The sequence below is a fragment of the Peromyscus maniculatus genome, chromosome 20 (genome assembly GCF_049852395.1).
Source record: "Peromyscus maniculatus bairdii isolate BWxNUB_F1_BW_parent chromosome 20, HU_Pman_BW_mat_3.1, whole genome shotgun sequence".
In the NCBI taxonomy this organism is placed as follows: Eukaryota; Metazoa; Chordata; class Mammalia; order Rodentia; family Cricetidae; genus Peromyscus; species Peromyscus maniculatus.
The window spans coordinates 49,580,980-49,603,908 of NC_134871.1; the positions used below are offsets into that span (position 1 = coordinate 49,580,980).

The 22,929-nt window shown below is 47.1% G+C and overlaps 3 protein-coding genes and 2 pseudogenes across 4 annotated transcripts; 4 read left to right on the plus strand and 1 right to left on the minus strand.

Annotated features, from left to right (window-relative positions):
• Window positions 1-346: 346 nt before the first annotated feature.
• On the plus strand, window positions 347-559 carry Miurf (mitochondrial elongation factor 1 upstream open reading frame). Its single transcript, XM_042265080.2, has one exon. It carries the CDS (start codon window positions 347-349, stop codon window positions 557-559), a length of 213 nt encoding a protein of 70 aa, XP_042121014.1.
• Window positions 560-7,864: 7,305 nt separating this feature from the next.
• On the plus strand, window positions 7,865-18,288 carry Mief1 (mitochondrial elongation factor 1). 2 transcript variants are annotated; one of them, XM_006979172.4, is made up of 4 exons: window positions 7,865-8,008; window positions 12,956-13,133; window positions 13,316-13,578; window positions 14,367-18,288. In XM_006979172.4, the coding sequence occupies exons 1-4, from the start codon at window positions 7,865-7,867 to the stop codon at window positions 15,171-15,173; spliced, it is 1,392 nt and encodes a 463-aa protein (XP_006979234.1). In that variant the 3' UTR covers window positions 15,174-18,288. The 2 variants fall into 2 exon arrangements, with proteins under 2 accessions (XP_006979234.1, XP_042121013.1); XM_042265079.2 differs by having other exon boundaries at window positions 7,868-8,008; window positions 13,402-13,578.
• LOC102929020 (acidic leucine-rich nuclear phosphoprotein 32 family member B pseudogene) lies at window positions 8,681-10,228 on the minus strand (annotated as a pseudogene).
• Window positions 12,185-12,949, plus strand: LOC121824437 (cytochrome c pseudogene; annotated as a pseudogene).
• Window positions 18,289-19,446: 1,158 nt separating the features above from the next.
• Window positions 19,447-22,826, plus strand: Atf4 (activating transcription factor 4). The gene is made up of 3 exons (XM_006979173.4): window positions 19,447-20,925; window positions 21,490-21,807; window positions 21,922-22,826. The coding sequence occupies exons 2-3, from the start codon at window positions 21,582-21,584 to the stop codon at window positions 22,749-22,751; spliced, it is 1,056 nt and encodes a 351-aa protein (XP_006979235.1). The 5' UTR covers window positions 19,447-20,925; window positions 21,490-21,581; the 3' UTR covers window positions 22,752-22,826.
• Window positions 22,827-22,929: the final 103 nt, after the last annotated feature.

The following is a 22,929-nucleotide window of genomic DNA, read 5'->3' on the forward strand; positions in this document are numbered from 1 at the left end:
GGAGTTCTCAAAATAACCTTATAGAGTAGGTATTCTCATGATGTCATCGTTATCTCTGTTTTACATCGAGGAAGGGGATACTCAGTGGGCTTATGTACTTTTTACTAAGTGCCACGGCAGTGGGATGTCACAGCCAGGACTCAGGCTCAGGCTCTGGTGAGCCATAAGCCGACCTTCCCCAGGAGGGGCTGTTGAGAGGTAGGCGTCTGATCCTAGCTCTGCCATGAAGTCCTTGGAAGTCTCTGTCATTAAGGTTCCCTGACCCAGTGCCTAAGGACCAGCCCTCATCAATTCTGATTCTGGACTTGTGTGTCTTCTGTTTAGAGTGTGGTGCTTGTCGTTCCCCATGGCCCCGTGGAGCCGAGAGGTGGTTCTGAGTCTGTACCGGGCTCTGCTGCGCCAAGGCCGAGAGCTTCGCTACACTGATCGAGACTTCTACTTTGCTTCCATCCGCCGTGAATTCAGAAAAAACCAGAAGCTTGAGGACCTAGAGGCTCGGGAGAAGCAGCTGGAGAAGGGCCTGGTCTTCCTCCGTAGCAGACTAGGAGGCCTTATTTAGGAGCCTCTCTCTTCCCTTCCTACCCTGATTCCAAGAAGAGGACAAGGGTGCCTTCAGTAGAGACTCCTGGCTCCCCCCACCCCACCTCACAGATGCTTTAAGAAACCGCAGGTAGGTGGACCCTTGATCCTGGAGGTTTCCTTTTTTCTGATGTAAGATGCTAGGAAAGGGACGGCCTTTCCTTTGTCATCAAAGTATGTCCTTCACTCTCTAAAGCTCACCAGATAAAATACAGACGCGTCAATAGAATATTAGAAAACATAGTGGTTAAAGTCGTTAGAGTTCAGTTCCTAGCCAGCTGCAGCTCAGTTTATGTTGTATTGCACTTTACTTCCTGAAACAGGAGTTTGTCATTACTGCATAACTGGTATAGCAATCATAATATTCAGTACCTGCTGTCAGATGTTGGCACTGCTAACTAGTAGCTAAGTCTCTCAGCCTCCCCAGGCCTTCATTTCATCGTCTGTGAAATGGAAGTGATAGTACTTAGTCTCTCTGGGTTCTCTGTGAATCGACTGGACAGTGGACAGAGAGCGCTGAAATGGTACTTGGCAGCTGGAGTGTTAGCCCTGTATTTTCTTAAAGTTACATTTTTATCACGAGTGTGGGCGCATGTGCCATAGCATGCTTGTGGAGGTCATAAGACTAGTGGGAGTTGGTTCTCTCTGTCTATTTTGGGGGTCTTGGCAATTCAACTCTGGTCTTCAGGCTTATTGGCAAGTGTGTTTATCCACTGAGCTATCTCCCTGGCCCTGGCTCTTTTTATTCTTGGAGACATTGCTGTCAGGAAGCTCCACTGCGGCATAATGGCCATGTTTAATTCAGGAACCTTTCAGAGGTCCCTTTATATGCCTAGACTCTGGGGCTAGAGAAGATAGATGGGTCCATTAAACTTTAGACTAGGGTTATGAGCACTTGTTTTTGCAGAAGATCCAGGTTTGATTTTCAGCACCCAGAAGATGGCTCATAACTATCCATAACTTCAGTTCCAAGGGATCTGGTGACCTCTTCTGACTTCCGTGGACACCAGGCATACACATGGGCCACAGATATTATATTGCAAACAAAATACATATACATAAATACATCTTAAAAACAACAACAACCAGCCTAAGGAGGAGCTGAGTGGGAAGTAATTCTGGTATGAAGAGTGCTGTGCGGGCACTGCATAAAAAGTTATGGAGACAGGGATGAAGACAGCTCGCACTTAGTTTGGGTGGTAGGGGAGAATTATGGTTACAGGGAAGACATTTGAGGTCTGCCTCCCTTGAGAAGCAGAAACTTGCTGCGGTGGGGAGAAAACAAATGGCTGTCTGGAGATGGGGACTGCACTCCGTAGCTGGGAAGCAGGTCTGTGGTTAGAATGGTACAAGGAGTGACTGGAGTTGAAGTCGGACCCAGGGGTGGAAGGACATTGAGTTTCCTCTTAGGAAGGCGATAGCTGGCTGGGGACTGTCACAGCTCTCTAAGAAGGGAGCGATGGGGACATTTGTGTTTGGGAGTATGCCAGGGTAGTGTGGAGGCTAAGTTGGTGAGAGACACTAGAGGAGGTGAATTTGGCCAGATGATGGAGGTACTGAGGTGCTCAGGTGTAAATGACAGTGTAGACAACAGTGGGCTTGTGACCACTGAGAGAAGGGGACAGGCTGAGACATAAAGCTTGACCATGATCACACGTTCTGGTAATTCCAGCACTCAGAAAACTGAGGGAGGGGAGGGCTTTAGTTTGAAGCTAGCCTGGGCAACATAGGTGTTCCAAAAGGAGGAAAATACATACACATAAATAAAGTGTGACTGTGGTCTAAGGCTTGCCAGTTGGGTAGAGGCTAATGCTTACTGAGACAGAAAGCAGAAACCTTAGGTGATGGCTCTGAGTTCTCAGTCACACTTCCATCGGTCAGTAGACCCATCTTTTGCGGTACAGAACCGGGGTTGGGTGGTGTGCATGGAATCCTGCATGCTGGGGGAGGGCAGTGGGTCTGAAGAAGTGGGGAGTTACTGAAATGCATTCTCATGTTTTGAGTGTGAATTGTATTCAATTAAACCTTGCCATCAAGGGAAAATGAAAAGCTAGGTATGATGGTATAAACCTGTAATCCTTGTCCTCAGGAAGCTGAGGCCAGAGGACCACAAAGAGCCTGGGGCAGGTAGTCAATTTCAGGTCAGCCTGGGATATACAGCAGCTTATGTCTGGAAAGGCCTGGGACAGGGAGTACATTTCTTCAGCTTGGGCTAAAGAACTACCTGTGTCTTAGGAAGAAATCAACGAAACAAAACCCCTCCAGTGCCATAGGGGTAGTTCATTCATTACAGTAGATACTTAATATATCAAACATTACGTTCTTGCAGCAGTGAGTGTGCCAGAATGCTCCCATGAAGCTATAGTGGCTGGAGGTCTAGTGGTTAGAGACCAGCGGTGGGGTGGTGTTGCAGGCTGGTTGGGACTCATGGATTAGTTCTCCCAGCAGCATAAGCTCTAGATTCAAACCCTGGCTGCACACTTAACTGATGTGTAAGTTACTCTAGGCTAGTGACAGAACATGTACTTCAGTTTCCTTTTTTTTCTTTTGGTTTTCCGAGACAGGGTTTTTCTGTGTATCTTTGTGCCTTTCCTGGAATGTACTTTGTAGCCCAGGCTAGCCTTGAACTCACAGAGATCTACCTGGCTCTGCCTCCCGAGTGCTGGGATTAAATGCATGTGCCACCACCGCCTGGCCAGTTTCTTCATCTTTAAATTGGAGATAAGAGCTAGATATGATCATACGTGCCTGTAATCACAGCACTTAGGAGGAGGCAGGAGGATTATGAATTCGAGGCTATCTGTGGAGTTGGAGGCCAGCTTGGGTGACATGGTTCTAGGGAAGGACTCATGGTTGATCCCCTGTAAGAAATGACAAGTTACCACCTCTGTGGAGCACTTAGAATGAAGGCCCAAAGACTGGGGATGAGTTGCTCGTTTTTATATTAGGTTCAGTAATTGACAGTTGTGTAGATATAGACTAGACATAGTGTATAATCTAATAAGGATGGAGAGAGAGGGAAGTTCAGCAAGGCCTGCCTTCCTGTACGGGTCCTTCTGGCCCCTGAGTTGTCATTTCTTCCTGTCAGGTATGGGGCACGACCTTTTCTGGAATAGGTTTTTTTGTTGTTGTCGTTTTGTTTTGTTTGTTTTTGTTTTTTGAGACAGGGTTTCTTTTCTTTTGAAGGCAAACAGCAGACTCGTTTATTCAATAATGGGGAAGGCCTTATATACCCTCCTCCCAGCACCTAAGCTGTGTCCCAAACTGGTGGCATTTCGTGGTCATCTCTCATTGGCTGGGCACGCTCAGAAACTGACAGTGCCTGCTGCTAGGACCTCAGGCAGACTCCAGGTTGGCTCATAAGGAAGTACATTATGTACATGCCTTGGCAACTGGTTTGAGCCAATTTCTTTGACCCTCTGGGCCTGGCCTACTACAACAGTGTACTAATATCCCACAACAGCACCATCTTGGAAGCATGGAGCAAGAATCCTCAACTGATGCTGAATCTATGGCTCTCAGGTCTTGGCTACCCTATCTATTCAGAACCACCAAACAGACAAGACCATAGGATCTGAACAATTGAAGGCCATGTGAGACAGGGTTCCTTTTATTTATTTATTTATTTGTTTGTTTGTTTGTTTATTTAAACAAACATTTACAATCATTATAAAAACAGGTTATAATTCTAAAGTCCAGAGTTATTTGAAACTGGAAAATATTTTCTCTGTAGAAAATAGTAAAAGTGATAACATTTCCCAATAAACCCTTTTAAGCCAAATGATAGCTGAATTATCCATATAAATATTGATTAGATTCTGGGATACAGAAGAAACTTATCTTCATCTGTTCAGAGAGCTATGTTTTACTTAAGTTGTGTAAGTGAGATTCCTATTCATCTTCCCCTTCACTGTTTGATTTATGGCAGACATTTTTCTATAGGTTAATCTATAATCTAAAAAGATTTTAGCCTCTCCTCCTGAAAGTACGGCCAGCATATTCTTTCATCAGCTTGATAGTGTACAAATTCTTATCCTAATAGTGAAATGTTTCACTAAAGCTTGCCCAGTAATTGAGCAAAACCAAATTTATTATAAGCCACAGTCATCCTAGGGTCCCCCCTGCTATATAGCCTCCCTGGTTCTGTGGGTTGTAGTCTGATTGTTCTTTGCTTTATATCTAGAATCCACCTATGAGTGAGTATATATCATGTTGGTCCTTCAGGGTTTGGGTTACCTCACTCAGGATGATTTTTTCTAGTTCCATCTATTTGCCTGCAAACCTCATGCTGTCATTGTTTTTCTCTGCCGAGTAGTACTCCATTGTGTATATGCACCACATTTTTTTCATCCATTCTTCCATTGACGGGCATCTAGGTTGTTTCCAGGTTCTGGCTATTACGAATAGTGCTGCTCTGAACATAGTTGAGCATGTATCTTTGTGGTATGATTGAGCATTCCTTGAGTATATGCCCAAGAGTGGTATGGCTGGGTCTTGGGGTAGATTGATTCCCAGTTTTCTGAGAAACTGCCATACTGATTTCCACAGTGGTAAGACAGGGTTTCTTATTTTTGTGTCTAGGGGAAATAGTTTAAATAAAATTTGCTTCAAGTGTTCACAGAGTGCAATTCTTTCCAGCCTTCTGGCAGGTCAGTGTTTTCTTTCTATTTTTTTAAAAAAAGTTTTAAAGCCATCTTAGGGGCTGGAGAGGAGGCTCAGCAGTTAAGAGCACTGGCTGTTCCTCCAAAGGGCCTGAGTTCAATTCCTAGCACCCACATGGCAGTTCACAACTGTCTATAACTCGCCTTCCAGGCGATCTGATACCTTCATAAAGACATACATGCAGGCACACCCCAAATATACATTAAATTATTATTTTAATGTATTATTAAATAAATAAATAAATCTTAAAACAAAACAAAACAAAAAAACCCCAGCCATCTTAGGTGGTTTAAGTGAACAGGTCGGTAGTATTATGCAACAGGTTTTCAGAACTTTTATCTGGCTAATCTGAAACTGTACCTGTTAAACACAGTGTTCCTCCTTGCTTGTCCTGAGGGACCAAGCCTGACTCTCCTTGCCAGGGGAGCTCTTGTTTCCTGGAGGTTGAAGGCAGCAGAATCGGTAGATAATGGAGGTACAGTAACCTGAATAAGGAAGGTTTAGAATAAGGACCTGTCTCCCTGTTGGAGCTTGTGGGTGCTCTCTTCCAGGTCCTCAGGTGTGTGATGCTACTGGGTCCTTGGGGTGGGATGAGAGTATTGACGTAGATTACCAGGGAAGCCTTTAGCAAGCCTGCTCTGCGTACCAGTTCTGAGCTCAAGCACAGGAGAGTTTCAGTGTTTTTGAGGCTGTTTGAACTTCATCTCGAAACATGCAGTGTAACTGGACAGTCTGTTGCAGCCCTTCTCTCTGGTGGATGGAAATCTTGACTTAATGATGCTGTCACTTGTAGGCTGGGTTTATAGCAGATGAAATACTTGGACTTGGTGTTGCAACCAGTGCTTTTCCTCACTACAACCCTGTGGTTTGGGCCCACATTATCCCCATTTCATAGCTGAGGAGCTAAGGGACTCATTTGGGTCACCCAACAAATTAGCTCAGGCTCAAGGCCAGTGCTCAGATCTCAGAATTTCAAAAACCATGTACTCTAAAACCTATGTACTGTACTGTGATGCTGTGCCTACCTTGATCTTTCAGTCATCAGCAGGGCCAAGGCCTGACAGGTTCAGTGAGGCCTCTGCTGGCTTCGACTTAGAAGGAAGAGGTTCCCTCTTTAAAGGATGGTTTAGAGGGCTCTGCATCCAGTGCTTCTTCCTGTTAGAAATCAGTCTCTCTCTCTCTTTCTTTGTTTTTTGAAATTGGGTTTCTCTGTGTATCCTTGGCTGTCCTGGGACTCGAACTTAGAGACATGCCTGCCTCTTCCTCCCCAGTGCTGGGATTAAAGGTGTGTACCTGTAAATCTATTTGTAAAGGTTTTTCTTAAAATAGAGGTTTGGGGGCTGGAGAGATGGCTCAGTGGTTAAAAGCACTGATTGTTCTTTCAGAGGACCTGGGTTCAATTCCCAGCACCCACAGGGCAGCTAACAACTGTCTGTAACTCCAAGATCTGACACCCTCACACAGACATGCATACAGGCAAAGCACTGATGTACATAGAATAAAAAAATTATTAAAAATCAACAACAGTGGAGGTACATGCCTTTAATCCCAGCACTCAGGAGGCAGAGCCAGGCGGATCTCTGTGAGTTCGAAGCCAGACTGGTCTACAGAGCGAGATCCAGCAGAGGCACCACAGCTACACAGAGAAACCTTGTCTCGAAAAACCAAAAATAAATAAATAAATAAATAGATAAACAAACAAACAAATAAAACAAACAGAGGTCATTGCTAGTTGTGTGGCAGTGTGAGTGACCTGCCTTTGCTGATGAGAATCCTCTGCCTTCGCTGGGTTTCCTGTCCCATGTCTGTCGCAGTGGTAGCTGGAAGGATGGTGAATAGCTCTCTGACTCCACATGTACTTACTGTGTTTAACACTTCTTTGCCTGATTCTCTGTGCATTTGAAGTAGGAATATATTTTAATTGAAAGTCAAAGGTAGAGAAAAGGGAAGTGCCGTAGTGTGAGTATAGTGGGAAAGAGTATTTTTGGTTTTGACAGTGAGTCTTTTTTTTTTTTTTTTTTCCCTTTTGGTTTTTTCGAGACAGGGTTTCTCTGTGTAGCTTTGGTGCCTGTCCTGGATCTCGCTCAGTAGACCAGGTTGGCCTTGAACTCACAGAGGTTCGCCTGGCTCTGTCTCCTGAGTGCTGGGATTAAAGGCATGTGCCTCCACTGCCTGGTGAGTCTTGTTTTTTTAATGTGACTCCTGTTGTGCTGGGGTTATAAGCATGTGTCACCATGCCTGTCTCTTAATCCTAACATTCCCAAAGCAACGGCTAAAGAAGGAAGACCTTGTCTTCCTAGCAACACCACATTGTAAAGGAGTAGGGAGGCTTGTATTGTATGGTGGGATACTTTCCTGCAGCACAGAAATAGGATTGATAATGAACTGAACGTTTGCTGTAGTCTCAGGTCTGTAGACAGACTTTTCTGTGGTATAGGTTAGCATTTCTTTTCCTGTGTGTCTAGGTGAGTTACAGGACACGGGGCCTCTCCTCTGGGCCCCAGAGTACGCAGTCCTAGATTTTGCGTGCAGTAGCCTTGATTGTGATGCGGAGGGACAGAAAGGAATGGTTCTTGTGGTCCCGATTGGTGATGGCTGTGTTGTCTTCATTCTCAGGTGAGCAATGGCAGGTGCTGGTGAGCGCAAAGGCAAGAAGGACGACAATGGCATCGGCACAGCCATTGATTTTGTGCTTTCCAATGCCCGGCTGGTGCTGGGTGTTGGTGGAGCAGCCATGTTGGGCATCGCCACCCTGGCAGTTAAGCGGGTAAGTGCTTGCGGCCTGGTCCCAGGATGGGAGGTGGTGAGTTGCCTCTACCTCTGACACTCTAATGCGAGTATAATTTACTCCTCTGGCAGTCTGCTTCTAGGCTTCTGCCATAAAGAGACCACTGAGAGAGCCGGGCGTGGTGGCGCACGCCTTTAATCCCAGCACTTGGGAGGCAGAGGCAGGCGGATCTCTGTGAGTTCGAGGCCAGCCTGGGCTACCAAGTGAGCTCCAGGAAAGGCGCAAAGCTACACAGAGAAACCCTGTCTCGAAAAAACCAAAAAAAAAAAAAAAAAAAAAAAAAAAAAAAGAGACCACTGAGATGTAAAGAAATGTGTCCTAGCAAGTAAAACAGCAACTAACCCAGCTACCCTTCCTTCCCCATGACCTGAATTGAAGTGCTAGCCACACGCATACTTCTGTTTCCTTTTCTTACTCTTATTTTTTTTTTTAAATGTTAAGATTTTATTTACAAAGCTTTTCCTTGTTGTACAGAAAGTAAAAATGTTGTTACAATCGCAGTGTAACTGGCAGCCAAGACGGTCAACTCACCAATCACAGCTGTCACAATACAGCAAGAATCTTACACGAAAACCTAACAACGTTTACAGTTTTGTTGGGGCGAAGTCCCCAGGCTTGGTGGTGGATTACCAAGGGACTAAACAGAGGAAGGCGGAATGTCTCGGGAACTATTCTTTGGCTCTTTAGGTGGGGGTGTCCTGGGGCTTGTATCACAGCTACCTTTTTAAAACAGCTACCAAATCTATGAGCAGTCCAACCAGTACTCAGCAGTTCTGTTTCCTGCAGATTGTTTCGGGTCTTAATCATCTTCTCCTTCATCATCTGTCTCTCTCTTCCTCTTTTCACCTTTCCCACTTTCTTCCTCCTCTTTCTCCTCATCTTCATCTTCATCAACTTCTCCATCATGTCCAAATTCTTCTTTCTCCCCACTGACTTCATCTTCATCCCTTCATCTTCATCCTCTTCTCCTTCTACATCTTCATCTTCATCCTCATCCTCTTCATCATCATCATCCTCTTCACCGTCCTCATCTTCCTCTTCTCCTTCTTCATTCTCCCCTTCTTTGTCCACACCATCCACCTCTGCATCTGAGTCAGGAGCTTCCTTTACACCATTCACCTCCACGTCTGAGTCAGGGGCTTCCTGGTCCTCTCGTTCATAGCCATCCAGATAGGACAGCTGGGGCAGGAGCTTGAAAACACTCTCTCGGTAATCATTCAGGTTAGTGACCTCACAGCCAAACAGATCCAGGCTTTTCAGACAATCCAGCTTTTTCAAAGGTTCCAAGGTACTGATGTCTTTCAGCTTATTTCCACTCAGGTTCAGATGTGTGATGCTTGGAAGTTCTTCTGCTAGTCTGTCCAGACCTTCAAAGATCCTATTATCACTGAGCTCAAGCTTTTTCAATTTCAGTAGCTTGGGGAGATCAGACACTGAAAACAAGCCTACACTTATTAAACTGAAGAACTCTAGGTTCACAAACTCATCTGTTAACCCCTCAATTTTTCCATCATTTGCTTTGCAATTGCTCAAGACAAGTTCTCGAACTGCTGCCGGGGTCCGGTTCCTCAGCTCCAGGTGGATCCTCTTCTTCATGTCCATGTTCCCCTCGTCCCCTCTCCTCAAACTTAACTTTCTGCGGTGGGGGTAGAGGGGGGATCTTACTCTTATTTTTAAAACATTTATCTCTATCTGCATACTTTGTGTTGAACTTCACCCTCCGGGTAGACTGGACACACCTAGAAGCTCAGAACAGTTCTTAGCATGTAGGATCTCTGAAGTACTGACAGCCCTTTGAGTCTGTGAGCTCCATATCACAGCTGCAGTTACCCAGACTGAAAATACTTTTTTTAAAAATTGTATTTGCATGGCTGGGTGTGATGGCTTACACCTTTAATCCTGGCACTTGGGAGGCAGAAAGTTGAGTATTTTTCTTTCCAAGTGTCTTGAGTTCGAGGACAGCCTGGGCTACAGAGTGAGTTCCAGGAAAGCCAGGGCTACACAGAGGAACCCTGACTAGAAAACAAACAAAAAAATTATATTTACACTGAATAGGTACAGAATTTTTTTGGATCATTCCTTAAGCAATCAGGATAATTATTTATATAGCATTTACATTGTATTAGATAATATAAAATTTAAAATACATATAAAGCTGTGCACAGGTTATATTTAAGTACAATGACTTTTTTAAAAAAGTATTTTGGATCTCTGTGAGTTCGAGGCCAGCCTGGGCTACCAAGTGAGCTCCAGGAAAGGCGCAAAGCTACACAGAGAAACCCTGTCTCGAAAAACCAAAAAAAAAAAAAAAAAGTATTTTATTGGTGTGTAATACTTGTGTGCAGATGCACAGTGGAGATCAGAGGACAACTTTGTGGAGTCAGTTTTCACTACCTTTATATACGTTTTGGGGATTGGACTCAGACTTGCATTAGTGGGGAGCAAGTGAGTCTTCTCACTGTCCCGTTGTTTGTTTTGAGATAAGGTCTTACTCTGTAGCCTGCCTAGCTGGGAACTCACTATGTAGCCTTGAACTTCAAATCTTCCTGCTTGGCCTCCTGACTGAGACGTTAGGCATGGACCATTATACTCAGCTACAGTGCCATTTCCTGTAGGGACCTGAGACATCTAAGGATTGTGATATGCTTGGAGTGTCCTGGGACTAACCCTCTGGTGATACTGAGGAACAGTTGGTAACTACTTGTGGAATAAATCAATGTTCACCATGGAGTGTTAGGTAAGCACTCGGCTGCTGAACAACATCCCCAGCCCTTTCAACAGGGAATATTCTCAGTTTCAAGAGGTCCCATTTATTAATTGTTGTGCTCAGTGTCTGTGCTGCTAGTGCTATATTTAGGAAGTGATCTCCTGTGCCAATACGTTCAAGAGTACTTCCTACTTTCTCTTCTATTAAGTTTGGTGTAACTGGATTTATGTTCAGGTCTTTGATCCACTTGGACTTGAGTTTTGTGCATGGTGACAGATATGGGTCTATTTGTAATCTTTTACATATTGACATCCAGTTATGCCAGCACCATTTGTTGAAGATGCTTTCTTATTTTCCATTGTATAGTTTTGGCTTCTTTGTCAAAAATCAGGTGTTCATATGTGTATGGATTAATGTCAGGGTCTTGAATTCGATTCCATTGGTATGTAGGTCGGTTTTTATGCCAGTACCAAGCTGTTTTTATTACTATAGCTCTATAGTAGAGCTTGAGGTCAGGGATGGTGATGCCTCCAGAAGTTGCTTTATTATACAGGATTCTTTTAGCTATCCTGGGTCTTGTTTTTCTATATGAAGTTGAATATTTTTCTTTCCAAGTCTGTGAAGAATTCAACAGGGAATATTTTTTTTTTTTTTTTTTTTTTTTTTTTTTTTTTTTTTTTTTTTTGGTTTTTCGAGACGGGGTTTCTCTGTGTAGCTTTGCGCCTTTCCTGGAACTCACTTGGTAGCCCAGGCTGGCCTTGAACTCACAGAGATCCGCCTGGCTCTGCCTCCCGAGTGCTGGGATTAAAGGCGTGCGCCACCACCGCCCAGCTCAACAGGGAATATTCTTAAGGAATAATGTTGTATAGCTAGAAAATATTGAAGCATCTTTAGTGATCGGAAGAAATGACCAAAAAGGGGAAATGTGATTTCAGAAGTCTAGGTAAAGGTGCTTGCTCCAAGCCAGACAACCAGAGTTTGATCCCGGGGACCCACATGGTGGAAGGAAAGAAGTGACTCCCCAAAGTCGTCCATTCACACACACGTTGGGGTATGTGCACATGTACACACATACACCCATGTACAAAATAAAAAAAATCTGATCTAGAAAAAAATGTCTGATCTAGATGGCATAAATATCTCCAGAAAGAAATATAACACATATTTGCAATTTCCTGTGGGTTGTCGCATTGTGAGTAAATTATTTCCTGTAGCATTTAATATTTCTTGAGCTTTTCTGCATGGAGCACTATACTTTACAGTCTAGACTAAAACAAAATTATTAAAAAAAAAAAAGTGGCTGAGGAGAGAGTGGGATGTCTGTCCTTGGATCCTAGCATTTGTGGTGTTTACCAGCCAGGATCGAATTAAAAATGGGTGATTCTTTTTTGTTTGTTTGTTTATTTGTTGTGTTTTGTTTTTGAGACTGTTTTTCTGTGTAACACTGGCTATCCTGGAACTCGCTCTGTAGACCAGGCTGGCCTCGAACTCACAGAGATTCACCTGACTCCAGTGCTGGGATTAAAATTGTGTGCCACCACTGCCCAGCAAAAATAGGTGATGTATCAAAAGGCAAGAAGAGTTTTCTTAAGAAGTGTGCCCAGTGCCATGCTGTAGAAAAGGGAGACAAGCATAAGAATGGACCAAATCTTCATGGTCTGCTTGGGCGGAAGACAGGTCAGCCACGGGCTTTTCTGGCACAGATGCCAACAAGAGCAAAGGCATCATTTGGGGAGAGGACACCATGATGGAGTATTTGGAGAATCCCCAAAAGTACATAACTGGAATAAAAGTGACCTTTGCTGGAATTAAGAAAAAGGAAGGGCAGACTGATAGTTTATTCTTAAAAAGGTGATTAATGAGTAACACTACTGCCTTATTGATTATAAAACACGTTTTTTTTTTTTTTATGTATACCATAATTTTATTTATTTTGGTAGACTAGGCTGGCCTTGAACTCACAGAGATCTGCTTGCCTCTGCCTCTCAAGGGCTGGAATTAAAGGCATGCGCCACTACCACCTGGCATGTATACCATAATTTAATTCATATACCAGAATTCAGATCACGAATGGCTATGATTTTGTTGGACAATCCTGATTTAAGTAAAATTGACTTGTAGTAAAGTGGAAAAAATAATTGTCTGGGGATTTAGTAGGGCAAAGAGTCCGGGGGAGGAGGAGGGCTGGTGTATGTCCTGGGTCCTCTCTGGTATTACAGATGTATGATCGGGCAATCAGTGCCCCTACCAGCCCCACCCGCCTGAGCCATTCAGGGAAGAGGAGCTGGGAAGAGCCAAACTGGATGGGCTCCCCTCGACTGCTGAACAAGGACATGAAGACAGGCCTGAGCCGGTCTCTGCAGACTCTTCCCACAGACTCCGCTGCCTTTGACACAGGTGAGAGACTCCTTCCACTCTCTGGGCCTGCTCTGCACTTAGACATGGGGAGACATTTCTCAGCGCGGAATGTCAGGCAACTTGTCCTTCGTGCCCAGTCCTTTTCCTTCCTGGGACTAGGACTTCTGTGGACTGAGCAAGCTTGGGCAGAGCTCACATGCCTCTCTCTCTTGCCTTGGCAGATACATTCTGCCCACCCCGGCCCAAACCATTGGCCAGGAGGGGCCAGGTAGACTTGAAGAAGTCACGACTCCGCATGTCCCTGCAGGAGAAACTTCTTTCTTACTACCGGAACCGGGCAGCCATCCCTGCTGGAGAGCAGGCTCGGGCCAAGCAAGCTGCGGTGGACATATGTGCTGAGCTCCGGAGCTTCCTGCGGGCCAAGCTGCCTGATATGCCACTTCGGGACATGTACTTGAGTGGCAGCCTCTATGACGATCTGCAGGTAACAGAGTTCTTAGGAAGGGTGGGACTGGGCACAGACAGACAGATACTTCTCAGTATTGTGGTTGCTCAAGAAAGTCGTGTCTGGGCCTCAACTGGAAAGCCTCTTGCTTATAAATCCTGCCCGACAGCAGTATTTTTTTCTCTGCTCCATCCTGTCTCACTTTTTAAGTCATACTTATACTTTTTAAGAAGCTATGGGGCTGAGGATGGGGCTCAGTTGGTATAGCTGAGTTGTGTTATGCCTGGGTTCAGTCCGCAGCATTGCAGAAAACAGGCCTAGTGACCCAGGCCTGTCATCTCAGCACTCAGGAGGCCGAGGGGTCAGAAGGTTAGGGTCATCCTTAGCCATGTAGTTTGAGACCAGCCTGGGTTATATGACATCCTGCCTCAAAAATAAACAAAAACCCCCAAACCCCGAACCAGGGTGGCCGTACACAACCTGTCCTTTATTGTCTTCTTGTCCTGTTTCCTGTGTGCTAATTGGATCATTGGTCTCCGTTACTGTGGCAAGTGCAGGGTGTGAAGATCTGTGCTGTAAGTAGCAAAGCCCTTAAAAAACTTTGAATTCTGGGGCCAGTGAGATGACTCAGCAGGTAAAGGTGCTTGCCACCAAATCTGATGACCCGAGTTCAGTCCCTGAGTCCCACATGGTAGAAGGAGAAAACTGACTTCTAAGTTACCTCTGACCTCCACATGCAATGACACGTTACATGTGTGCACATGCACACACTCAACTATAATAAAAAATTAAAAACCAAACCGACCCTTTTTAATTTGCTCTGGCAGGTGGTGACAGCTGATCACATTCAACTCATTGTCCCCCTTGTGCTGGAGCAGAACCTGTGGTCGTGCATACCTGGCGAGGACACCATCATGAACACACCTGGATTCTTCCTGGTCCGTCGGGAGAACCCAGAGTACTTTCCTCGTGGGAGCAGTTACTGGGACCGCTGTGTTGTAGGTGGCTACCTCTCCCCAAAGACAGTGGCAGACACATTTGAGAAGGTAGTGGCAGGCTCTATCAACTGGCCAGCCATAGGGTCCCTCTTGGACTACGTGATCCGACCAGCACCCCCTCCAGAGGCCCTGACGCTAGAAGTGCAGTACGAGAAGGACAAACATCTTGTCATTGACTTCCTGCCGTCAGTGACCCTCGGTGACACTGTCTTGGTGGCCAGACCGCACCGGCTAGCTCAGCATGACAACCTCTGGCGGCTGAGCTTGCGCCCTGCTGAGACGGCACGTTTACGGGCTTTGGACCAGGCTGACTCAGGCTGTCGGTCTCTGTGCCTCAAGATCCTCAAGGCCATATGCAAGTCCACTCCAGCTCTGGGCCACCTCACTGCCAGCCAGCTAACCAATGTCATCCTCCACTTGGCCCAGGAGGAGGCTGACTGGTCTCCAGACATGCTGGCCGACCGTTTTCTGCAGGCTCTGAGGGGACTCATCAGCTACTTGGAGGCTGGAGTCTTGCCCAGTGCCCTGAACCCCAAGGTGAACCTATTTGCAGAGCTCACCCCTCAAGAAATAGACGAATTGGGATATACTCTCTACTGCTCGTTGTCCGAGCCGGAGGTGCTGCTGCAGACGTAGGGCAGGTGAAGGCCGGAGTGGGCATCGGGCGGTCAGACCCAGAGTCTCCGTTAGAAACACTTGGCTACATGGTTGGTGCCTCACAGGGTCCCTAGGTGCCTCCTGTTCTGCTGGTTGTTGTCCTGGTCACTTCAGCTGATTAGAATGACATCCTTTGGTTCCCCACCCTTCCCTATTTTTGTTACCAGACACTGTGCTCCCTGCTGCCGCCTTGCTCTAGGCTGATCTTTCTGGAACGAACAGAGAAGGTGGAGTGCTGGCCTCAGCTGTTGGGTGTTTCATTTTTTTGCCCCAAATTTCTTGCGTTTCTGTCTTCTCTGCATTCTTCTGCCCTTTGGCCTCTTACTTGTTCTTCCCTGTCTTTCCCTTTCTTGGTCACACCTGTTTGCTCTGCCCCCGGAGCACGTCTGCCTAATGAAGATGTCGCCTGTGGTCTGTACACAAGAGCTGATTGCTTGTTTTCAAGCTGAGCTCTGCCGAGGAATGAGACAGTGTTTAGATTTCCGGGGGGAGGCTGGCAGTCTCTGCCCTGGCAAATCAGCTTTGACTCTGCTTCCTGGAAAGCAAGCTCTTCCCTTTCTCCTCCCCTCTCCCAAGCAACTCCTGTTTATTTGTGCTAACACTTTTTCACCTGGGGATGGTGCTCTGACCCCACAGCAGGAGCCGGATGCAGTTGTTTTACTGGAGTTTGTGCTGTTTTATGGGAGCACTGGGGAGGGGCTGTGTTCCCACTGTCTGTTTCTGTCTGTGGTCACTAAAGTCACACAGACAGGGAAGGCTGGGGGCTTCACAGGCACCACCTCCAAGGATGCTGGTTTCCTTTATTGCCAACAGAAGAAGGCCTTGCTTTAGCAGTAGAGGCCAAGGGACGCCAACAGGAAGCAGAGTATCAGCTGAAACCCAGTGACCATGTTTTCTTCTTGACAGGCTCTACCTTTCTTAAATGTTGCCTTAGAGCAAGAACATACCCAGGGCCAATGCCTCTCACCTGACCCCTGTCCTCAGCGAGCACCGTAGGCACCTCCACAGGCCAGAGGGCACATGGACACGCCAGCCCTCGTCCCTCACCTGTCTCCTGGGGAGACTGGTGCTATCTAGGAGGATAGCACATAGATGAGATGTACAGGAAAGAGTCGGGGCTTCCCACATTGCTGCTAAGATCCACATTTATGGCCATGTAATCGTATCCTACGGGTTGGGGGAAGGGAGGTGTTAATATATCATGTCAGTGTGTCTTTTTCTTCCGTTCCTGACAAGAGGCTGACAGTATCTGGTTCTATTCGCCTATCTAGCATTTGTTCTCCATCAAGTCTTTCTATTTTACCTGTTACTACCTCTCCAGCAGTGTGATTCTGCAGCTGTGTTGGCCCTTCCTAATGAGGGGGAACTGAGTGGCTATAAATAGCACTGACTCTGCGGCAACCCACTTGAAATTAGGGTAGAGATAGGTACCTGCCCCCCCCCCCCCCCCCCCCCCCCCCCCCCGCGGTCCCCTCCTCCCCTGTCCCCCACCCATAGGTTAGGAGGTTGAGCCAGGCTCTATTTAGTTTTCTGCCTCTTCTCCCATGTAGGATAGTATGAGAAACTTGAAAAAGAGAAAGCCAAGAACCTTAAGAACCTTAAATGAAACATGCCCCTGGCTGTTAATAATGAAATGGGATTTGAAGACATGTGTTGCCTAGGTTGGACTGAGTAGGTATAGAAGGGCTGACATTGAGGGGTCCAAGGTTCTAGCTGGTGCCTGTTTGGGGCGGGGGGTGTTGATAGACTGCTGCAAAATCAGATTTTGTTTAGATAGAGTTGGATTTGCTGTTGTAAGTATTATAAGACTTTCCCAGGCTGTCATCCCTGAACTGACTCCATTTAAGATTCCGGAAAGAGTGCAAACAAACCCCCAGATTTGAAGATGCTTGAGATTTTAAATATTCCAAATCATCACAGCCATACGTCATTGTGAATCTAGGCAAACAGTGAATTGTCTTTAGGAGCAGCTTTGACTTTGGACTGTGCTTTGACTTGGCCATCTTATAAGCAAGAGACTCTTAGAAGGCCTCAGAACAAGGAGAGGGGAACAGCTCTGCCCTGGGGTTGTTCTTAGCTGGGTGGGCCTTCCTCTTTGCTGTCACTTTCTTTGTCATATGTATGGGAGGTGGCAGATGCTCTGGGATGCTTGGATGGAGAAGAAAATCTTCTGCCCCCCCCCCCCCCACTGTTGGAAGACCCAGTGGCTGTGCCTCCACCCTGCCTTTCTCTCCAGTACCTCCCAGACTCTATCCTTGATGCCTGAAGCTGTACTCAGTACCTAGGTAACCAAGCAAATCCCAAGTTTCTTTTGGTTCTTCTCTGTTGCCCTTTCTCTCAAAACGGAATTCAGGATAGCAGTATTTTTCTTCATATTAACAGTTGAGACTTTTTAAAAAATAAAATGGAAAAGCTGTTGGAGACTCCTCATCTCCTTGGGCAAGGCCCTGGCTGATTTTACTCTACCGTAACCCTCCCTTAAAGGAGCTCAGATGGTTAAGGTGAATCAGCTTCAGGAACAAGGCCCTGAGGGACCCTGAGAGCAGGGGTGCTCCATGTGTTCAGAGCCTTCTGCCAAGGTCCACTTCCTTGGGATTATGACTTGGTAAGACTGAGAGCATCTGCTACAACTCTAGCATTTTTTTTTTTTTTTCTTAAAAGCTCAAGACTAAGGTAAATGAAGAAGCACTTGGGACTAGAGTTGACCCTTGTACTAGGCTGGGAGGTGGTAAGCCTCTTAGACTTATAAATGGCCAAAATACCAGGATGTAGGTTCAGTATTTAACTGCAGACTGGGGGTGAGATGGGTGTTAACTTTTATTCTGATCACCTTCTAGTCTTTAAACTCTTGGTCTGAGGCCCGGTCCACACCTTGCCTTTGTGCCTGTCCTGCCAAGGTTTCAGTGTGGTAAGCTGGTAGAATGGAACCAGTCATGAATCGTTGTGTCCTGTCTGGGCTGGGTCCATATAGGAGCAGCTTAGCTTTGAGGCCCAGACCTTTATTCCTTTTTCTCCTTGAAGGAGGAAATTCACCTGGGGAAAACAGCATCTTCTGCAGCATGGGAAGAAGAAAATAAAAATCTCCTTTCCAACAGCTCTGATGTGTGTATGTGGTATGAAGTATTTCCTTACATGGTTGTTTTCATGCTAGCTCTGTTTTCAGCTTAAAGCATTTAACTTGGATCTCTGTAGTAGGATGGGGAAAAAGAAGCCACCAGACATTGTCCTGTGACCTCTGTAGTGTCAATCAGGGTCAGTGTTTCTTAACCTTCTGCATGGCCTTGTGTCAGGAGCCTTCCTAGAGCAAAGGGAAGACAGTTAAGCTTTTGGTGCCTTTGCATGAAGGGACTAAACAACTTCTGTGTGTCTGCACATGCACTCGAGATTTCTTTGGGGATAAGAAACAACCCCATTATGTAGGCCTTGTGCATTATGGTTGTTGTATTTTTTTGTTTTGTTTTGTTTATTGAGACAGGGTTTTATTTTGTAGCTCTGGCTGTCCTGAAACTCACTCTGTAGACCAGGCTGGCCTTGAACTCAGAGATCTGCCTGCCTCTGCCTCCTGAGTGCTGAGATTAAAAGATGGGCACCACCACCGCCTGGCTTTTTAATGTTTTTTTTTTTTTTTTTAATTTTTCTAAATTTTTAAATATTTTAAAATATTTTTATTTTAAAATATTTTCTAATATTTTTAAATATTTTATTCTATGTCTATGAATGCTTTGCCTGCATGTATGCATGTGTCCCACATGTGCGTGCCTGGTGCCCACAGAGGTCAAAAAAGGGCATCAGATATCCTGAAACTGGAGTTAGGGATGGTTGTGAGTCACCCAGAGCCATCAAATGATGCTAGGTCTGGACCTGGGTCCTCTGGAAGAGCAGCAAGTGCTCTTAGCCCCTGAGCCATCTCTCCAGCTACAAATTCTGGTTGTTTATACTTGGCTTAGTCTCAGTCAATAAAAGTAAAACATCCTTGGAAGAAGCAGGATGAATCATGGACATAGGGACTTGGAAATTAGGTCAGGGTCAGAAGTTCTGAGTTTCAATAACAATAGCAATCATTACTGCCCCCCTCCACCCCCCACCCCCCAGTCTCAAGTAGCTCAGGTTGACCTCAGCCATGTAGTGAAGGATGACCTTGAACTATGGTACTTTAGAGACCTGAGTGCCAGGATTGTGTGTGCTGGAGTACATGGCTTGCCAGTCATTAGTGAGCTGTTAAGTGGCAGGCATTTACATATTTCTTGGGACAAGGAGGAACAGCTTCCTTTTGCAGATAAGGAAACAGGCTCAGAGTGGATGTCACTTAGCCAAATGCCCCAGCCAATAAACCACTGAGCCAGCCCTCTTAGAAGTGGTATTTGTGTGAGTCACTTCAACAGAAGTGGAAACTCAAGATTTCTGCCTTTAAGGGGCTGGAGTGTAGAAGAGGGACTCTCAGCACTCCCAAAACAGCACCCTTTATGGACGGTTGGCTCTGATCAGGACTTGGAGCTACATACATCACTTACCACATACCAAGCGACTGCTCGCACATCTGGATGACTTCTTGGGAAGCTATGCCTGAAGTTAGACTTAGGAGTTAATCAAAACTACCCTGGGGCTTTTAAGGCTACTGACCCTATGTCAGCAAGCAGCCCTATGATGGCAGGACGGGCATGTTTAGTGCCGAGGTTAGGCAAATATTCCCAGTACAGAGTTCAGAGGAGAGATGCGAGCTACAGGAACTAGAATATCTCCCAATGCGGCTCCAACATGAGCGCCCTGCTCTGTCCCTCCCTCAAAGGGCGGTCCCTGGACAGATCAGGAGTCTGAAAGGTCGGACCAGGTAACTTCGGAGGGCCTCTACAGGCGGCCGAAAACCTGCCCGCCCATTCCGTCCCGGGAACACCAAATATGGGGAAGGAGGGCTTCTAGCGCAAGGGTCACGCTTGGAGAATTTTTTGCTGCGTGCTAGACCAAAGCTGCCCAGGAACGATGCATGAGAGAGCCACTGGAGCAGGGTCACCCCTAACAAGAGCCGGAAAGTATGACAGTTTGGCGGCGGGAATCTCTGGTGGCTCCGCCCTTCCCGCACAGACCTAGTGCCCGTACAGCGGCATGTTGGGAGCCAATAGGAACTTGAGATTTACATGACTCGCCACGCTGGGGCCAATCAGCTCGACGCGCGCTCGATCGGCGTCTCGCGTGATAACCAGGCCGCCTCGGCTTTGACCGTAATAGCTTTGGCTAAGTACTTCTCCCCGCCTGGTGAGCCAACACCGGAAGTTCTGTATCGAGAGATCCCTCCGCGGCGACACGTGACTTCGGCTAGCCGTAAACCTGTAAAGTTGTGCACTTTTCTCTTTTCATGGGGCCTTCAGGATAGCCTGTTAGCTCCTCAGCTACTCCCCAGCACAGTGGAGGAGGGCTGGGGAGGGCCAAGACGTCAACGGGACGCAGTTGGGTGGGTCTGCGGCAGGGTCATGTGATCACGGCGGGAGGATGCGCGGTGTGCTGCGTCCCCGTGCAGTATATAAGAGGGTGTGCAGGGCGTGTCGCGGCCATTTCTTCTTTCTCTCCGACTCATGAAGATCTCTACGCTGCTGCGCCTTTCCTCTCCCCCTCCCGCAGGGATTGCGGCCACCATGGCGTATTAGAGGCAGCAGTGCCTGCGGCAGCGTTGGCCTTTGCAGCGGCGGCAGCAGCACCAGGCTCTGCAGCGGCAGCCCCCACCGGCTTAAGCCATGGCGTGAGTACTGGGCCGGCTTTGCAGGGCGTGGGCTTTGCTGGGGCTGGGCGCGGCCTGTGGCCGGGGCGCCCTGACCACCGTACGCGGCTTTACGAGCGACTGGACGCGTCGGTCTTGTTTGCGTGGCCCCGAGAGACGCCGGCGCTCGCTGGCGGCGGGGGTGGGGTGGGGTGGGGAAGCACTGCTTTTTTCAACGCTACAACTTCCAACGCTGCTGCTTCCCTTTCGTCATCTCGTAGCTCAACGACCCCGAGGTCGCCGGGGTCCCAGTGACATCCTGCGAACGTGGCGCTGCCAAGATGGCGGCGGGGCAGGGGTGTGAGTCACAGGGGCGGGGCGGGGCGCGGCGTCGATGGCCGTATTAGGAGGCGAGGACAACTGCTTCCTCTGGGTGGCCGGTGGAGCAAGGCTGAGCCTCCATCTTGTGCAACCTGAGCCGGCGGCCGGGGGAGCTTACACAATGGCCTTGGGCCCACGTGCTCCCTATTCAGAGGCTTCTGGGATTTGGCCATTCTGCATTTTAGATAGAAAGATGATGGGACTTGCTTTTGGATTCTTATGCAGGCTCTTCACGAAATCCAGCAGCAGCGTTGCTGTAACGGACAAAGATACCTTCGATTTAAGCACATTCCTCGATTCCAGCAAAGCCCTACAACATGACCGAGATGAGCTTCCTGAACAGCGAAGTGTTGGCGGGGGACTTGATGTCCCCCTTCGACCAGTCGGGTTTGGGGGCTGAAGAAAGCCTAGGTCTCTTAGATGACTACCTGGAGGTGGCCAAGCACTTCAGACCTCATGGGTTCTCCAGCGACAAGGCTAAGGCGGGCTCCTCCGAATGGCTGGCTGTGGATGGGTTGGTCAGTGCCTCAGACACCGGCAAGGGTGAGTGAGACACCTGCTCCCGAGTGTTCTTTTTATTGGGCCTGGTGTTCTGATGATTTTTTTTTGCCTTAAGTATGTGGCCTGAGCCATTCACTCTTTTTTTTTTTTTTTCAGAGGATGCTTTCTCCGGGACAGATTGGATGTTGGAGAAAATGGATCTTAAAGAGTTTGACTTCGATGCTCTGTTTCGTATGGATGACCTGGAAACCATGCCAGATGAGCTTTTGACCACGTTGGATGACACATGTGATATTTTTGCCCCTCTAGTCCAAGAGACTAATAAGGAGCCCATGACAGTGAACCCAATTGGCCATCTCCCAGAAAGTGCAACACAAATCGACCAGGTTGCCCCCTTTGCATTCTTGCCTCCTTTCCCCTGTTCCCCAGGGGTTCTGTCTTCCACTCCAGATCATTCCTTCAGTCTAGAGCTAGGCAGTGAAGTTGATATCTCTGAAGGAGATCGGAAGCCTGACTCAGCTTCTTACATTACTCTAATCCCTCAGTGTGTAAAGGATGAAGACACCCCCTCAGATAATGACAGTGGCATCTGTATGAGCCCTGAGTCCTACCTGGGTTCTCCCCAGCACAGCCCCTCCATCTCCAGGGGATCACCAAGCAGTCTGCCTTCTCCAGGTGTTCCCCGTGGGTCTCCTCGACCCAAACCTTATGACCCCCCTGGAGTTACTTTGACAGCTAAGGTAAAAATTGAAAAGTTGGATAAGAAGCTGAAAAAAATGGAGCAGAACAAGACAGCAGCCACTAGGTACCGTCAGAAGAAGCGGGCTGAGCAGGAAGCCCTCACTGGCGAGTGTAAGGAGCTAGAAAAGAAGAACGAAGCCCTGAAAGAGAAGGCAGATTCTCTTGCCAAAGAGATTCAGTATCTAAAAGATTTGATAGAAGAGGTCCGTAAGGCAAGGGGGAAGAAGAGTTCCCTAGTAGGGTAGTCAGGGGCTTTGTGCTTGTACATAGTCTTGTGATGAAGCTGTGTTTGCTGTAATAAATTATTTTGTAGTAAAGTACCAGTGCAGGTTTGCTGTGTCAATTCTTTCTACTTTGTGAGTGGCAGGTGCAGTTGACTGGGTACTTCAACACAGATCTGAGCTATTTAGGTAATGAGACGGG

What these genes read in the sequence shown, in the direction of transcription:
- Miurf (XM_042265080.2), top strand. Translation starts at nt 347, where the DNA reads ATGGCCCCGTGGAGCCGAGAGGTGGTTCTGAGTCTGTACCGGGCTCTG.
- Mief1 (XM_006979172.4), top strand. Translation starts at nt 7,865, where the DNA reads ATGGCAGGTGCTGGTGAGCGCAAAGGCAAGAAGGACGACAATGGCATC. An exon ending in CCACCCTGGCAGTTAAGCGG is followed by an intron (nt 8,009 to 12,955) that starts GTAAGTGCTTGC and finishes CTGGTATTACAG; the next exon opens with ATGTATGATCGGGCAATCAG. An exon ending in GCCTCTATGACGATCTGCAG is followed by an intron (nt 13,579 to 14,366) that starts GTAACAGAGTTC and finishes TTGCTCTGGCAG; the next exon opens with GTGGTGACAGCTGATCACAT.
- Atf4 (XM_006979173.4), top strand. Translation starts at nt 21,582, where the DNA reads ATGACCGAGATGAGCTTCCTGAACAGCGAAGTGTTGGCGGGGGACTTG. An exon ending in TGCCTCAGACACCGGCAAGG is followed by an intron (nt 21,808 to 21,921) that starts GTGAGTGAGACA and finishes TTTTTTTTTCAG; the next exon opens with AGGATGCTTTCTCCGGGACA.